The 17,131-nt window shown below is 46.2% G+C and overlaps 2 protein-coding genes across 2 annotated transcripts in view; one reads left to right on the forward strand and one right to left on the reverse strand.

Annotated features, from left to right (window-relative positions):
* PGS1 (phosphatidylglycerophosphate synthase 1) overlaps nucleotides 1-15,263 on the forward strand; it is a 15,687-nt gene extending 424 nt beyond the window's left edge. The window contains exons 2-10 of the mRNA XM_009881298.1: nucleotides 791-980; nucleotides 2,094-2,171; nucleotides 3,164-3,263; nucleotides 3,947-4,136; nucleotides 4,507-4,685; nucleotides 5,599-6,132; nucleotides 10,376-10,524; nucleotides 12,865-13,007; nucleotides 14,825-15,263. Coding sequence (XP_009879600.1) covers nucleotides 791-980; nucleotides 2,094-2,171; nucleotides 3,164-3,263; nucleotides 3,947-4,136; nucleotides 4,507-4,685; nucleotides 5,599-6,132; nucleotides 10,376-10,524; nucleotides 12,865-12,984 — 1,540 coding nt within the window. The 3' untranslated portion in view covers nucleotides 12,985-13,007; nucleotides 14,825-15,263. The remainder of the gene's footprint in view (nucleotides 1-790; nucleotides 981-2,093; nucleotides 2,172-3,163; nucleotides 3,264-3,946; nucleotides 4,137-4,506; nucleotides 4,686-5,598; nucleotides 6,133-10,375; nucleotides 10,525-12,864; nucleotides 13,008-14,824) is intronic.
* The window catches only part of DNAH17 (dynein, axonemal, heavy chain 17), a 38,180-nt gene continuing 35,769 nt past the window's right edge, over nucleotides 14,721-17,131 (reverse strand). Inside the window, exons 76-79 of the mRNA XM_009881299.1 lie at nucleotides 16,967-17,131; nucleotides 16,564-16,707; nucleotides 15,797-16,022; nucleotides 14,721-15,006 (exon numbers count right to left, since the gene is read on the reverse strand). Coding sequence (XP_009879601.1) covers nucleotides 14,759-15,006; nucleotides 15,797-16,022; nucleotides 16,564-16,707; nucleotides 16,967-17,131 — 783 coding nt within the window. The 3' untranslated portion in view covers nucleotides 14,721-14,758. The remainder of the gene's footprint in view (nucleotides 15,007-15,796; nucleotides 16,023-16,563; nucleotides 16,708-16,966) is intronic.

Here is a 17,131-nt window from a genome sequence, read left to right on the forward strand (position 1 = left end):
GTCTTGACCTTCTTTTAGTACTGTGCAGAACATGAGTGGCATCGTTGGAGAGGGCTACCTGATGTTTCGCAGTTGTGGTTCTTGGCTCGTACCTGTTGAAATACACTCGATGATTTAGTAGGTCAATCTGGTGATATGACTTCATTGCTTTTGCTAGGACTTGCACTCAGGCACTTTGCGTGTTGTAGATCTTTATTTTGATAAGTTTGAGGGGTTGAGGCATTTTTCTGTTTTGTTAAGGAGCTTTTAGAGTAGCATGATTTTTAAGACATCTTTCCCTGAATGAGAAAGGAGGAATCTTTAGCCCAGCTGAGAGCTATGCTGGGCGTGAAAGTGACTGTTGGCTGTGGCAGAGCTGATACATATGTGATGGAGACAGTTCCGAAGTGGCTGGTTACAGGGATAGGTGGTACCACAGTGGCACCACCAGATGTCTGATTTGTGGGTGTTTGGGAGAGTTCACATGCTCAGTTTCTTCACCTTCCAGCCTGTGTCCTCTCCTGTGTTCCTCTTCTGATGAAAGAGTAGTTTCCCCTCATCTCCCCTGCCAGTTAGGGGAAGGAGCTGATGATGTTAAGATCTGTTCCCCCACTTTTTTCTTGTGTTTTTCTATTTCTAGATTTGGCTTTGGTGATTCAGCAGGGATTATGGACAGGGAAAGGCCTTCCTGTCATTGTGGATCCTCACAATGTCTTGGCCCTGGTTGCGGCTCTTTCTTTACCTACTTGGAGGCTGTTTGTGGGGAGCAAAGGCTCCATCATACAGAATTCTTCCATCTTTCTTTTCACAGATCATCATGGCTTCTTCTAGCCCCATTGCTCACCCCTCCCGTTCCTGTGATCACAGCCCCACCTTGTTCCCTTTGTCCAGAAGGAGCACACAGGTTCCAGTGGATCAGGAATCTGGTTCCAGAGTTTGGGATCTCCAGCTCACATGTCAAAGTGCTTTCATCCCCAGCTGAATTCTATGAACTCTTGAAGGTGAGTTGTGGCTTCCAAGTTGTGGGAATGGTTTTTGGGGGCTGGGAGCTGCAGTGGTTATGGAAAATCATAGACAAGTTGTTAGGAAGGAGCATCTGCAGGTTGCCCTCCTACTCGAAACAGGATTGTTGTCAATGCTAGATCGAGTCAGGCAGGCTTTGTCTAGCTGAGTCTTGAAAACAGCTGACGGTGGAAGTTCTGCCTCTGGGTAAGCAGTTCCAGTGCTGCGCCGTCTTAGTAGTTTACAATCTTTTTTCTGGTGTCAGACTGTTCAAAGCTGTTTGCTGCTGCTCAGCTGTAACTACCCAGAAGAGTTTGTCTCTGTCATCTGTGTAACTACTCTGCAAGTGGTTGCAGGCTGCTGCTAGATGAGCCCCCCCCAGCCTCCTCTTTGCTATATGAAACAGGCACAGCTCCCTCGGTCCCTCCCAAAGGTCTCCTAGGTCATTGCAGTGTGAATCCTGTAATACTGCATCTCTTAGGTAAGTGGCAGGGCTGAGGTGAGAATATCTTTATTTAGCTCAGTTGCTTGAGTCTTTTCACAGTGCGTATTTAAAGCAAGTTCCAGTACTTCTGAAACATGATCTTAGGTCACCATGGTATGCTGTTGGAGAAGGCTTGGGTGGGCCATGAAGGCAGCAGCTACCACCCCTGTGGCATCGGCAGTGAGTACAGGGGAAAGGAGGAGAGCTCTGTAAACGAAAGTCTAGCTAGTTCACAGGGTGGAATACAAAGGATCCGAGCAGTTGCAGAATGAAAGCTGGGGTTGCCAGTAATGGTACAATCCCAGCGTTGCAGCGCCTGCTTGGTAACTGCTCTTGTATGTAATAGTTTTGGCTGCAGGGAACGTGTTCCTCAGTTTTCCAGAAAGCATCGATTTCTTCCTTGATTTTTGGATCAATGGTGCTGATGTTGCTCTGTAAAGACCCTGTGTTTTACGTCTTTGCTATCAGTGTGTTATCCTTGTGCCTTTCCTTCTACAAGACAAGGGAGACAATTTGTGATTTGGCTGAAGTGCTTCTCCTGGGGGGACCCCCAGCTCTTCTGTAGTCTGTATTGCTAGTGATCACAGAGACCAAGGATGAAACTGAACATATTTTCTGCTACTCCCAGGTGCAGATAAAAACAGCCAAGCAGCGAGTGGTGATGGCTTCACTATACCTGGGGACGGGGCTCCTCGAACAGGAGCTGGTGAGTGTGGAAAGGGTTTGGGAAGGGGAGAAAGTCAATGCGGAAAGCAAATGTCTGCCTTTGCAAAAAGCATCCTGTTCCTGCAGGTACAAGAAGTGTATGTGAGCTGCCATTTGTGAGCTTGTAATGTCCTTAAAGCTTTCATGTAGGGATTGACTTTACATACCTTTTCTCTTCTCCTTGAGAGTTTCTTCATGGGTTAAGGAGCCTGCTCTTTCAGACCGTTAGAGGTTACTGGCATAGTGTTCAAAGCGGTTTTGCAGAACTGCGGGATCATGGCTAACTTTTTTTTCCTGGCATTTTCCTCAAATGTGGTTAAAGTTGTACATATGTCGTTCTGTGTTTTGTTCTTTAAGTACTGTATGCAGACGCAGCACTAGCTGTCTGCATTTAAGAGAGAGGTCAGTTTTGCTTCATGTTGTTTACCGTTTCTGTTTCCTGTTCTTCCCTCTAGAAACAAAAGCATTACCTAAGACCTTTAGGGCGAAGCCTGGCCTTGGCCAGTTTCTTATGTTAGAACACAAATTCCACAGCAGGGTAAAGGTGGATAGAGTCCTGCACAGGGTTTTGTGCCTGGCTTTGTCTGGACTTGTACACAAGGTTTGAATTCGCATGTGACAGACAGCCTTGTAATTAAGGAATAAAAGTGCCTCTGCATCGGTTGTGAATTCCTACCAAAGCTTCTCTTTGGTAATGCAAGTCTGTGATTTGGGAATGATCTTGGGACTTTTTCTGCTAAAATGAATTGCTGTTCAGTGGCTTGAAGAATGTGTGTGTGTAAAATCGATGCCCTTTCATGTATCGCTTTAGGCTGATAGAGTAGGATGCCAGTCTGACAGATGCAAAATCTAAACTAGCAGTGTTTTGCATGAGTAAGAGAGTCCTGCAAAGGCGTGGAAACTGTCATAGCCACTGGCCTCCTGGTTGCCGAACACTTCCTTTATAAAGCTTTGCTTGCTTTCTGTAATGAGCAGAGAAATCTCTCCCTGCAGGTGGATTGCTTAGAAGAAACACTGGAGAAATCACTGCAAGCAAAAGGATCGTCTAACCTCAGAGTTTCCATTCTTCTTGACTACACCAGGGGATCTCGGGGTAGATATTATGAGGCTTTGTTTTCTTCAAAGGCGTATTTTACAGTTGTGCTGGATAAACAGTTTTTTCAGAGAGAGGCTGTTTTGACTGATTGGACCTACTTGCTTAAATCATATACTTTTGAAACCTGGCCTTTTTTATACCAGCAGCTACTTATTCCCAGAAAAATCTTCAAGCTGAGCAGCTTTTCTTCTGAAAATAGGTGCTAGGAGCAAGAAGGGCCTAACTCTGGTCTGTGCATCTTGTGCTTTCTTGCTTAGTTCACTTGTCAGTGGATTTGCCCCTATCTGTCGTGCTCTGTTTTAATTTTTAAAGGAAAGTGCGAATTGTTGGAAGTAGCAGTATGTTTAATCAGAAAACTTTGCGGTGACTCTTTGTAGCATGTGTTACTAGTGCTAGGTGTGGCTTGATGAAGAAGCTTGAACGGTGTCAGAGCTGCTCAGTGGCCGTTTCCAAGGCCTATTCATCAACAAACTTACAGTTCTGGATTCAGTTTCAATATTGACATAGTGCAAATGAAGGTGATTAAAAAAAAAAAAAAAAAAAGAAAAGGGAAAACTTTTTAAGTTCCAGCAGAACAGGTCATTCTGTAACCAGCTTGTAGCCGAGCAGCTGTGGTGCCATGCTGTGATGTATCCCCTGTCTGGTGTGATCCCGTGTGTGAAACTTCTCTTGTCTCCCAGGTAGGAAGAATTCTCGAACCATGCTAATTCCATTGCTGCAGCGATTCCCCGAGCAAGTCCGTGTGTCCCTCTTCCACACCCCGAACCTCCGTGGACTTCTCAGGCTCCTGATTCCAGAGCGTTTCAATGAGACCATTGGACTGCAGCACATCAAGGTCTATCTCTTTGATGATAATGTGATCCTGAGCGGGTGAGTCCTGCCTCTTCAGGTCCTTACATGGTTCATTTAGCTGAGGTTTTGCTGCAAGGTATGCATGCTACCAGTGTTGTCTGAACTTCGTTATTTCCATCTGGTCTTTCCGTAGTGATCACATCAATGCTCTTCTGAGGTGGAAGAGCAACCATAGCTCTTCCACATGAGATTCTCAGAGGAAAGAGAGACTCTTTCTCAAAAGGAAAAAAGAAAGATTTCTCATGATTCAAAAGGAAATGATCAGTTTGTGCGTTAGTCCAGTTATATGCAGAGCGAGATCTGTAACCTAGGCTGGGGTGTTCAGGATCATAGGCCTACACTCTGTTCTGGAACTCAGCTCTTCTTATTTTTTTTTTTTTTTTCCTAGTGCAAACCTGAGTGATTTATACTTCACCAATCGTCAGGACCGCTATGTTCTCCTGCAGGACTCTCCTGAGATTGCAGACTTCTTCACGGAGCTAGTGGATGCGATTGGAGATGTGTCTCTGCAATTACAGCGAGATGACACAGTCCAGATGATGGAGGGGATGGAACACCCGTACCAAGGTAGGAGGGAGTCGTCTTGTCTGGTTGGGTGGTACAATCCAGAGGAGGGCCGTGACAGCCAGGGTTTAAGGATGACTTGAAGCCCATCCATGTGTGAATTGCTGAGTGTCTGACCACTGGTTACAGACTGTGGGGTGTCCCATTTCTGTGTCATCCATTATTTGAGACCACATCCATTGGAGTGTTCCTAGCACAGTGGCTATCACCAGTTAATCTGGCAGAGAGTGCAAAGTCTAAAAGTTCCTCTGTAACTGTCTCATTGCTTCTTCATAATTGTGCTGCTTATGACCTTAAACAAGAACTTAAATTCCCTGAGAGGTTCTTTCTGTTGTTGATATTAATGTCTATAATTCTAGATGTTCTGTGTGTACGTATTCTGAAAGTTTCATGAATCTAGTGCTCGTTTTGCTAATTAATATTTTGTAGTCAAGTCTATTCTGGGAATCAAATGAATATTGAATTAGGAAGACCGAGAACAAGTGTTGAAAGTGGACAGGGAACAGCATCTATCTGTCAGGCTGATTGCATCATAAGTTTTTGTCCTGGCCTTGTGCACTGCTGTGTGGTGTAAGCTTAGACTGTGGGGAGTAGTTTATTTTGTATGTTCCAGTTTGTTCTTTGTTACTTTTTTTGCTTTGCCCTGGTCTTTTCATTTCTTGGTGGATTTTTCAAGCTGCTGCTAGTCAAGTTTCTTACCTTTCTTAAATCTGAATGTTTTTCTTTTGTAACATAGCTTTGCTAACCTTAAAACAGCTGTTTATGAGACTTAAGGAAGAAAATTGAGTGGTCTTTGTGTTAGCTCCTTTTTGTTCTGATATTGGTGTCCCGTCAGTAATTTTTCCTGCTACATAATAGGTGATGGGAGCGCTGTGTCTTTAGGTCTCATACATGATCTCTTGTGGTTTTCATGCAGGAGACAAGATGGCTTACTGTGAGATAGCAAATCGAAGAGTCATGGAGGTGATCAACTCTGCCAGGACTCGACAAGAACTCCTTCACGCAAAGACTTTACACAGCAGCCAGCCAGACAGCTCCTTGTTATCCCAGCAAGGCGCTCAAGCATCTGGGGGTCTGAAACCAGAACCCGACACCTGGATCTATCCCTTAATCCAAATGAAACCTTTTGGGATTCAAATAGATGAGATGGTCACAGAGACGCTGCTGACAGAGGCTGAACGGGATGCCAGGATATACCTTACCACTGGCTACTTCAACCTGACACAAGCTTACATGGACCTCATTCTGGGCACTAGGGCTGAGTATCGGATTCTTCTGGCCTCACCGGAGGTGAATGGTTTTTTTGGTGCCAAAGGGGTGGCAGGTGCCATCCCTGCTGCCTATGTTTACATTGAACACCAATTTTACAGTGAGGTCTGCTACCTTCACCAACAGGAGAGGGTCCAGCTGCAGGAGTACTCTAGGGCTGGGTGGACTTTCCATGCCAAAGGTAAGATGTCCATTTCCCAAGAGGACTTGTTCAGAAGGCATTTGAGACTTGCGCATGTTTGGATTGCGCAACTAGTGAGGGGATGGCTGGGTGCCGAGTCTAGAGTTAACCTCCAAAATACTCGTCCAAGGTTCGAACAGCTTGCGTAAACCTGGAAGGTTTGGATCGCTCAGGGGACAACCATGCAAAGTCATGTCTTGCCTGACTCAAATACAGTCCCAGAGATTATACAAGAATTGTCCCTGTGGTGGCTGTAAGGCACTGTCTTGATGTGAAAGAAAAGGAAGCATCTGGATGTATTTATGATCGCAGTAACAGTTGTGATTCAGTTTCTTGTATCCCGCTTGCCAGCTGCAGCAACGAGAAGCGATGACTGTGTCGGGGACCCCAGGGCAGGATCTGCGGCAGGAGCGGGAAGGGAGCTTGCTAGTGGTGACTCCCTGGTTGTCCTGGATGTCACGTTCTTTTGGCAGCAGGTCTTCATGGGGATGACCCAGGTGTTGAGGAATTTGTACCAGCTTCTGTTTATGGCATACAGGAAAGTGCAGCATAGTGAATAAATGCACCCATGTGCCTTCTGGGAGCTGGAGGCAGCTGGAGGGGAAGCTGCTGAGAAATGCATATTGCTTAACAAATGTAGTTAATAATAAACAAAAATAATTAATACTGCCATCGTGGTCTTTTGTAGAAGACTCCAGATTCTTTCTTACTTGGTAGATTGTGTACAGCTTTCACAAACCCAGTGCCACCCTGACCAAAGCATGAGTGTTTTTCCCTGACTGGTTGTTGCCGGTTGTGTCTGTAAATTCTGCTTCCGGAAGGTGCAGTCCTTGGCTCTTATGTTCTCCTACTTTATACACAGGAGTAAGTATTAGATTGCTCAGTAGCAGATTAGCTTAGGAAGTCTACTTAATTGAGGATGTTTAGGGTTTTTTAGAGAAGTCTGATGCATGTGACACTTTATAAATATTTAGATTCCTACAGTCTTCCCACGTGGAGGTGTACCAGTGGAACACCTCACAAAATTACTTGGTCTCTGGGTCAGGCATGGCCCTTGGCCGAGCTGAGACATCTTTGCTGTGTTCCACAGCATTTTCTGTTACTCTAAACTTCTGCAAGCAGAGCTCTGCACAGTGTCACTGTGTCCCTTCCTATGATGGCTCACTCGTCCCCTAGGACAACTCTATTACTGTAAGCAGTACCCAATCTGGCACTAATTAACATGCACGTTTCCCCAGCCGGCTTTGTAGTATGCTGAGGAGCATTTCCATTGTTTGCAGCACGTGTCTGATTTGAACGCTGTAAGGATGCAGCCCCTGGGGCCCTGGCCTGTTCCTGTTCCGGAGTTCTCAGATTGTTTGTTAAGGAGACTATAATGGTTGTGGGAATGCCTCTATCTGCCCTGCTTCCTGCAGGGCTGTTCAGAAGAAGGTGCAGAAGTGGTAGGGAGAGAAAGCTGCTGAGTAGGCCTTCTCTTGACAAAAGAAAATACACGGGTGTTACTAGGCTGCCTCTGTCGAAACTGCAAACCTTTCTAATGAGTGTTGTGCCTCTCCTGCAGTGAGATCAGTAACTAGTGCAGTAAAACCCTTATCTCAGTCCAGGGCAGCCTGAAGGAGGTGCCTGCCTGGCTGGGAAGTCGTGTGTGGTCTGTCTTCCAGGAAGCACGTGCTCAAGTGATCTGTGGTTCACAGGTTCCTCCTCTTGCTGGGCACTGCTGACTCCGAGTAGGATTTTGTGGTTTGGCATGGCTTGGAAGGCATGGGCTGCTTTTCCAAGCTACCAGTGTGCATGTGGCATCGATCCCTTTTTGGGCCAGCTGTGCCTTCTTGTGGAAGTGCTGTATGGTATTCTCTTTGAGAGAGGGATACAAGCAGCTCCTGTGCTTGGCAGGAGGGACAGACAGAGATGTTTGCTGCCTTCTTTCCGTTTCCTCTTCAGAGTGCTGGATGGATCAGCTTGTAGCTGCCTTCTCTGGCATGCTCTGCCCTTTGGCACATATTTGATTCACCCGGTTTCCTTCTGCAGGACTCACACAGTGTGTGCAAAAGATAGGACAGGGCAGAAGAGGGGAAGGGAGGAAGACCTGGAGACAGATGAAGGCCAGTTACGCATAGAGCCTGGCTCCTGGAAGAGGACGTGAGATCCCTAGCAGCAAATAGTGCCTGTTAACACTTCCTTTTTGGGCTAAGATGAAAGACACCCTTTAGTCTCCTATAGGATCTAGCTGATTCACACCGAACACTGTGACTGATGTTTTGTAAACCCTTCCAGCTCCTCTTAAAACATTTTTTTACCCTCATGCACAATGTTCCACGGTGTGTATTCCCACCAGGTTTATGACTGTCCTTAGGTTTGTTCAGTGCAAGGGCAGTTGTAGCAGAGCGCTGGACGGCCGTCGTGCACGTATGAGTAGGAAATGCAAACCTTTGCAATGAGAGCAGCTTTCCTGGGTGTAACGCCATGAAACCTACCTGCCGCGGTGCACATCTGCCCGTCTTCTGATGCGTTTCTGGGTGTGGTGTTGTGGGTGACACAGGTTTATCCTTTAGGATTAGGGTCCCTTCCTTGCAAGTGTCGGGTGACAGAGTGCCGGGCAGGTGGCTGTTTGCTCAGAGATAAACCTGCATTACTGCTGTTGAATGGCGGCTGGGAAACTGCGCTTCCCCTTTCTGGAAAGGTGAGTCAGTGTTTGAGCAGATCCTGCCAGGTGGCCATAAAGCCAGAGATGCCATAAAGGCTTTAGGGCTGCCGCCTGACTGCTTGAAAGAGCGAGGAAGTGTGTTCCTCATGGCTGCTGCTGGGGCAGAGCTCTGGCGCGCTGTTGGGAGCCTTGTGCCGCGGGTGTGCCAGGGCACCATGCAGCCCGTGGCGGCCATCCTGTTTGGTGGCAGAACTTGCCGAATCTCTGTGCCACTCGGGTGCGCTTTGCGGCTCCCGGAGCCCCCTGCGGCGGCGCTTCTGCCCTTCTGTGTGGGTGGGTTGAGCCTGCGGAGGAGTCGGTCCTGTGGCTGGGTTATGGGCAGTGCCAGCCCCGAGCCAGGAGGTGTAACTGAAAGTGGCAGCGGAGCTGCTGAGTGTGTGCGACGTGGGGGCGGGGAGGAGGTTACAGGAACCAGCGGTGAATCGGCAGCTTCTTACTCAAGGCATTCTTGGAACTGCTCTGGGGTTGAGTTAGGAAACCTGCTTCTATTTTAAGGACTAGGTGGTTTTTATGCTACGGTTTCTTTGTTGTAGTCTTTGTGTGACTTGCAGTAGGGATAAGCCGTCTATGAGGGACCTGCCCAGGGCTGTTCTAAGTGCTCGTGCCTTGCTAAGTGGAGAGCAAACACTTCTTGGATCCATTTATACACAGAGGATGGCTGTACAGACTCTCCTTGGCAATAGTCCTGGCCCTCCTGTGGCATCCCTAGCTGTTCTTTCCTGCCGTGCTACAGTGGTGCGCTGGAGAATAGTATGGTGTTTCCATCTTGTGCTTGAAAAAACAGTCTTGGGTTGTATCACACTTGCCCTTGTTGCACTGGCAAAGTTGGGTGTGAACTGCAGTGGTGAGTGGACTTGGGAGACTTGCATCCCGGCAAGACTTTGATTTCATCTTGGGGTGGCTCCTCAGGAAGTGAGTGGGTGTAATAATTTTGCGCTTCTCTTACGAGTCTTTATTTCATGTGAATTCACCTGTCGGAGCAGGGAGATGCCTCGTCAGGTCACTGTCTTGTGTCGTCTCGGGAAGGGGGTTAGTGACTGTGCAACTGCACCGCTTCCCGTTCTGGAAGTGACTGGTCCAGGCCTGCCTTGCCTGCCTGGTGCTCTGTTGCTTGATGCAGGTTTTCCGCTATTGAAAACCTGTTTGTCTTATTTCAGTGTTTCTGAGATGTGCAGTGGTGCAAAATGACCTCTGACCTCTGATAGTGACGCATTCTGGATTATTTTGGGGGCCCTCCATGCAGTGTATTTACATTCTTAAGAATGTGTCCCCAGGGTGGCGCCCAGCGTGCTGCAGCCCCCTGTTAACAGCACAAGTCGGGACAAGGCAAGCTGTGCAGGGGTACCCCGAGATTTATACGGAGCGTTACGAGACACGCTAGACCATCTGTAAGGAAGCTTGCTTTGTGTCATGATCTTTTATAGTTACTGTAATCTAACATGTTTAATTCATTTCTTCTAAGTGAAGCGATTGTTTGAGGCTACCCCGGTCATTTCCTTTGTCTGTCATGCTTCCTTTCTTCTCCTGTTTTTCCTGCAGGCCTCTGGCTGTACCTGGCAGGAAGCGATCTTCCCTGCCTAACGCTGATTGGCTCTCCTAATTTTGGATATCGATCAGTTCATCGTGACTTGGAAGCTCAGGTTGCAATAGTGACAGAAAATAAAGCTTTGCAGCAGCAACTCCATCGGGTAAGTGGCTGCTACGGGGGAGTAACGTGGATGTTGTGCTTCTTGGTCTCATCGGGAATGCTGATGACGCAGTTGCAATAAAAACCTACAGCTACAATAATTCAGAACATTCTTGGGCATAGGAAGTCTGAAGGAGCTGTCAGTTAAGTGACTATTGATGAGATGCCTGCTGCAAGCGCCTGTTTCTGGGAAATGGAGGCCGTAATGGGAAAGAACATGTGTCCCCGGTGAACTCGAGTATCAGGAGTGCTCAGGCAGTGGATGCGGAGAGGCACAGCATTCTGAGAGGATCGGCTGCTCTCTGCTCGCTGATCACACAGCACGTTCTTGAGCCTTGTCGCTGATATTTGGGCGTTGCCAAGGTCGCACCATGCTCTAGGATAATGAGGTCAGGCCCTTTCAATTACTGATCTCGGTTTTCTGGAGGACTTCGCTTCTCAGGCATTTGGGAAATCCTTCGCAGGAATACAGATGCCAATCGGTTAGCTTTTGGGTGGCTGCCCACAGGCTGTGGAGGTGAAACAAAGACAGGGGATCTTAGTGTAGTTTCTGGAAGAAGAGGGTTTCTGGGCTGATTGGATTGCCAATGCAGTTATATGACAATATATAATCTTGACACAAACATTTTTCAGTGGTTTAATGTTCAGTGTCCCAGGTTTCTTTGTTTTTTTTTTTTTTTTTATTATGAGGCAGCTTGGACTGCTCAGCACTTCTGCTGCTTCTCTAAATCCTGTCCGGTTCTCCAGCAGTCTTGACTTTGAGTCTTCTGCTGGAACTAACAGTGTCGCAAGTAATTTCTCATGTAGTGCTCTGATACAAAGAAAATTGGTTTGGTGCCTCTGTGTGTGACTTAGGGATCTCAAAAATGTGTTCTATTAAGCCCAGTCTTGGCATAAGAAGGCACAGTTGTCTTCAAGATCAATGGGAATTGCCCTATTGCATCAGGGCTCTTCCACAGGATGAGTCAGAGTATATCTAATCAAAAACAATTCTATTACTGGAAGAGTTGCTTGAATATTTCAATTCATATCTTGCCTCTACTTGTTTCTAATGGAAGGGGAGAATCAATGAAAATATGACAAAGGAATTTTCTCAAACAGTGCTGCAGTGATCTAATTTAAAGGGCTTTAAACCATTCCCATTTGCTGGAAGCTGATTTTGAAATTGGCTGTTTGTTTGCTGTTCTGTGATCTTTGTTTAGAAGACTTAAGACATTTCTGGCACGCTGCCATGAAGTCACTTTGCCTATGTAACATTCAGTTCCATTTTAAAAATGTGTGATGAGATTTGGGAAGAAATTTGAGCGGTCTGTGTATCTTTGGGTGCTCCACTGAATGAACGGAACTTCAATTCAGGTAACTGGTCTCACTTCCAGCATCAGATGACCTCGCTGTATCAGATGACCATGGTGCAGAATCTTCATAGGAAGGCTGACTGTAGCTCTTGGAGCATTTGGGGTTTCTAAAATTAGACTGATTTGGCACACAAATGTCTTCCTTCTGTTGTTGTTTCATCTTTTTGGTGTTACTTTCCAACGCTTGGTTCCTGCTTGCCTGTTCCACCCTAAATTTTAACAGTGCAGAGTATTTTCTGTTGTTTGTGACAGTTTAGCTAATGCAAAAAAGATTATGAACAGACTTACAGTAGATGGTATGCTCCTTGTTTGCCTGCAAATCTGGAAGCCCAACTGGCTTTGATGAGAAAACCACTTCTACCTTTGATCAAACAGCTGCTTTCACGTGCAATGCGAGCATGTATTATCATCACGATGGTTCATTTCCTCCTTCAGCGGTATTGTGTACACACTGGAGAAACCTAAGTGTTTCTGGTAATTTAGTTGGAATCATGACTGCATATTCATTTGAAAACACAGCGCTTGAGCTGTGTCTAGAAAGAGCTGCGTAAGCCAGTCTCTTGAGATTATGGTAAGGTTTCCTTTTCTGGCAATTACAGCGAGGGATTTAGCTTCAGTTTCACAAAATCCTTAGCTCTCTTGCCACTCTGGGGCACAAAATGGCAAAACCTGCTACCTTCACTTTTGTAGAGTTTAAATTGCTAATTCTTGAGGTTCGATTACTTAGCGCACTGATAGTCATCAAAAGGTGGAGTGCTGTGGCAGGCGGGTGCGGAGGACAGATCCCGTGTTGGCTCCTTGGTCTTTAGTTGCTCTGAGAGTTGTGCTGCATGGAATGAGATTCTTATGCTCAGGCTTGTGGGAGAGATGATGCATCCTTTGGCAGGATCCATGGCCAGTTTTATCTGAGAATTTGCTTTTCTTAAAGGCCATTATATGATTTAACTTTTAGGATTTACTGGGGCGATGTTTCTTTCCCTGTATAGGAGCAGGAGCAGCTTTATCTCTGCTCAGGTGTAGTTTCGTCATCAACATTTGAGCAGCCAAATCGTTACGTGAAACTGTGGGTGAAGCTGGTAACACCTCTGATCAAGAATTTCTTTTGAAAGAAGAAAAGTTGCAGCTTTGGGTGAGTTTTCTGCCATTATTACGGGGAATTTATATCGCACTGACCGCAATTAATAAGTGCCGTACCCTTTACCATCTGGAAGAAACAGATAATGGAAACATAGATGATGTGGGGAAAAAACGGGCATCTCTCATTTCTTCTGGGGTACTTGCCACTGACTGGAATCATTGCTCAAGGTCTATATCGGGTTTCATCTACTAGAATTTCTGGAAGGGGCAATGAAAGAGAACCCATACAAGGGTATTTCCCATACATAGGAATAAAACTTCCGTTTCTGAAATGTCCCTTTCAGAGTTTTGTGGAGAGGGACTGTGTTTATTTTATCTTGACCAGCTAATAGAAAACATTGTTGGAATATTTAAAATGGTTTGTCTTCTTTTTATCTGATCAGTGCTCTGCTTTAACCTTGTAGATGGTGGTTAATAGGGGCAGTTGTTTTTACTTTTCTGCTTTGTTCAGCATCCTGGATTTGCCTGGCTGTTTGACTGCCCGGTAACTGGAGCCCCTCTGAGCTTCACGGAGTTGCTCTGAGATTTTTTTCTGCGCTGTGCATATAGTCCGTGCAGTTGGCACCTGAGTGTGTGCCCTTGACGCTGAGTGTTCACACATCCGTTTTCTTTCCATAAATATGGCCTCCATCTCTGGAGTTGTGTATCTGGCCCCTTCATGTTAAGATGTGTTATGAGTGTCTTTCATGAATTGTGGAGAGGGCATGAGAGGACTTTTGGTGCCAATGTGATTTTCGGATGTTACTTGCTGAGAGTGGGAAGCTCAAACCGTAACACATGTCCTGCAAAGAAGTGGTTTGGGAAGCCAGATAAAACTGTGTTAGAGTGCAGGCTTGGGCTGCCCGGTGAGCTTCACTGGTGGAGTGTGTGCAGTGTGTTCTGATCTTGTATTGCCAACAAAAGGCACTTCAAAGGAGCTGAAGGTAAGTGTAACGCTTAATGGTAATTTATTCTAAATGCTACTGTGTAAAGAAACAGCAGCTCTGTGTGCCTCCCCTTGTGGCTTTTCCTACCACTAGCTGTGAGGCTGGTTTTATGCAACTGTATTTCAGAACTGATTGTTCAGATATTTCGTGGGGTGGGATTTATGTGAATTATTTTATGCTAAAGGGACAGGCATTGGCTTCTGTCTGGTGGCCAGAGCAGATCTAATCACTCTAATAGGTGTTACTGCTGATAGAAGTTATATGTTGTGAAAGAAAGGGTAGAGTGATTCTCTAACCTGGAAATAGAAAGAAACATACTTCTGGGAAGGATCTTTTTGCAGCTGGACTCTCTTTGGGTTGTACAGGTTGAAGTGTTGGTGAACTGGGCCAAATCCACCCCTTTCTTCTGGCTGGTCTAAACAGATACATGCTTCCATGTGGGACTCTGTCACGCACACAGCTTGATGAATTTCTGCTCTCAGTTAGCACTGAGCAGTCAAACAAATAGCTGTGGAAAGACGGAGAGCTATGAGAAAGAAAGGAATCCGGATAGTTGCATGCAATTGTTCCGTTTGGCTTCCTTTGGTGGTCTGGCTCTCAACCAGCACTTTATCAGAAACCACCAATTGAAAACCAGTATCCGTCATGAGAAACTCCATGTATTTTAAGAGCAGTCTCCACGTGACAGCAGTTCCAGCAACGTCTTTATTGATACTTTGCTAAAATAGTTCTGGTACAATCAAACTTAGTCTAAGTTACACAACTTTGTGTTTTTCTGCAAGTAAAAGCATTTGCTGTTTTCCATAGTCATTAAAGTTTAGGTCTGTAAGAGCAGAGCAACACCAGCAAGGACCCACTTAGCGGCTTTTTCTTTTGTCTTTAGGTTGAAGGTCCAGACGTAGGTGGGACCTCGCATCCGTGTCTTATAGACAGGACATTCATAGACGTTCTTGGTTTCCATGCGGTCCACAGGGATGGCTCTGATGAAGATGACCGGCATCATGGGCGTCAACTCCTTCAGTCGAGCGTCTGCGATCACACCAGAAGGGACGTCCCATCGAGCGCCTGCAATTTTATGAAATTGTCAGGGTACCAGCTACCCAACGGCTTTTCCACTTAGAGGGGGCTGTTTTCATGACTACTAGTGGGTGGGAAGGAGCTGCTGGAGCAGCGCAGAAGAGGATGGAGTGTGAAGGGTGGGTAGCCATGGCTTAGTAGTCGTTAGGGCTAACATGTTATCATCTCACTGTGACTCATGAATGCATTTTGCCTTACTGTGTGTGGGATGTCTAAATAAATTCTGTCCCCGCTCACTCCTTCAGCATGGGTTTGCGTGAAAGTTGCATAGCTGAAGGTAGAACTTGGCCGTGGTGGGAACTACGATAAGCTGTCCTGTGTGGTCTGTGCCCTTGTTTAAGTGAACCCCTTTGGTGCTTTGCTGATACTGCCATCTCTTTCCCCCTTGTTTTTTGGCATTAATTATTTTAGGTCCCGAGTTTCCTGATTTGTCTTACTCGCACATCAGATAAGAGCAGTATACTTTTATTCACTAGAACCACGTAGCTTCAGACAGCCCAGTGCCCAGTCCTCAGGTTCATGATATGCCATCTGAATTTCCAAAGCCAGTTTCTGGTTTGTGAAACTCTGCTTGTAAACTGGCCGGGTGCTGCCCTCAGCTGGCGTGTCTCTGACACTAGCGTGGAATAAAGGCTCCGCTGCTTGGAGCTTTTGCAAAAGCTGTACAAATTCTAATAAGGCAGTGAATACTAACACCTGCTCTGTTTGCAAGAATGTTAAAGGCTGAACTGTGCTTTCTCTGTGTCCAAAACATCTCATAAAAGATGCAGTCTTTTACCTTCCATGAATAGTCCATGCACATAGGAGCCTTCTCTGGGCGGAGCCGTTATATCCTCGCGGTTTTTCTTGGTCACTTCCACTGAAAGACACATCTTGTCCAGTGGCCATTCGTTTTTTCTGGCCATGGACTGCATGATAGCAGTGAGGAAGGACTGGGGGTTGAAGAATCCTGCCAGCCACACTGTTGCAGGCAGCACAAAGTCTGTTGTCCAGACTTCCAGTTCCTGGAAGATAAAAACAGCAAAGTACTTCAGAGTGAAGCATGGCCTTTGAGCAGCAGAATCCTGCTTTGGGACATGATGTGACAAGGAGCTGATGCTTCACTGTGCCTAACACGAGCTTCAGGTAATCTTCCGAGGGGGAGACTAGGATGGAGGTGGTCTGTGATGAATAAATAGCAGATTCCACTGCAGCAATGAAACTTAAACTCTTCATTTGGATTGCAGTAAATATTGCTATTATTTTTTTAACAAAGCCACACTTTAAATGGATGGTTTTATTAAATATTTTTTCTTCTGAAACATACAAAGTTACGATGGGGTTAGCTAATGTTCTTTTGAGACAGTGATATGCTCTAGAGGTGAACCCTTTTCAAACTTCTGCTCTCATTCTTGGGGTAACAGGCCATTCCAGGTACTTCGAACTGCTTAAATTAATATCGAAAAATAAACCATTTAACCACTGTACACTGATGGAGGTGATTCCTGGTCTTCTGTGGTATCTGCTGCCTCCCTAAGCTTTAACTTTCACAAGAAATGCGCTCACCCTAATCCGAAGGAGCAGGTCTGCGTACCAGGCTCCTAAGCTGAGAAGAGAGGGATAGGCGTAACGTGTCCAGGATTCAGGAACGTTGTCGTAGAAGAGAGCGTTTGCCAACTCTTCCATATCTGATGTAATCGTTAGCTCTCCCTTTAAAAAAGAGAGAAGTCTGGGCAGTTCTATCTGAAGGAAGCAAGACCGATGGAAGTATTTGGTCTCACACTCCTCACGCAGGAGGAGGCTGGTACCGTCTGGCCGTACCCAGCACTGTGGGATGTGTAAAGGCACCGGCAAGGGTAGCCAAGCGCGTTGTACAAGGCAAGGTTTGAAACGAGCAACAGCCATTTGCGAATCACGGGAAGTTATTTGGTAGGGAGAGGTGCTCTGCAGGCAGCTGCCTGGTGCATACCTTTAGTCCCAAGTCTAATTCTTTCAAAGAGCGCCTGATTTCGTGGGTCAAGATGTTCATTCTTTCACATTCCTGGAAGGCAACTACAACATACGGGGTCTTGTCCGCTGCTTTTGCCATGATCTCCACCATATTGAATGGCTCCGGCAGCTTCTCAATAATCTC

The sequence above is a fragment of the Charadrius vociferus genome, unplaced genomic scaffold (genome assembly GCF_000708025.1).
Source record: "Charadrius vociferus isolate BGI_N301 unplaced genomic scaffold, ASM70802v2 scaffold373, whole genome shotgun sequence".
Lineage (NCBI taxonomy): Eukaryota > Metazoa > Chordata > Aves > Charadriiformes > Charadriidae > Charadrius > Charadrius vociferus.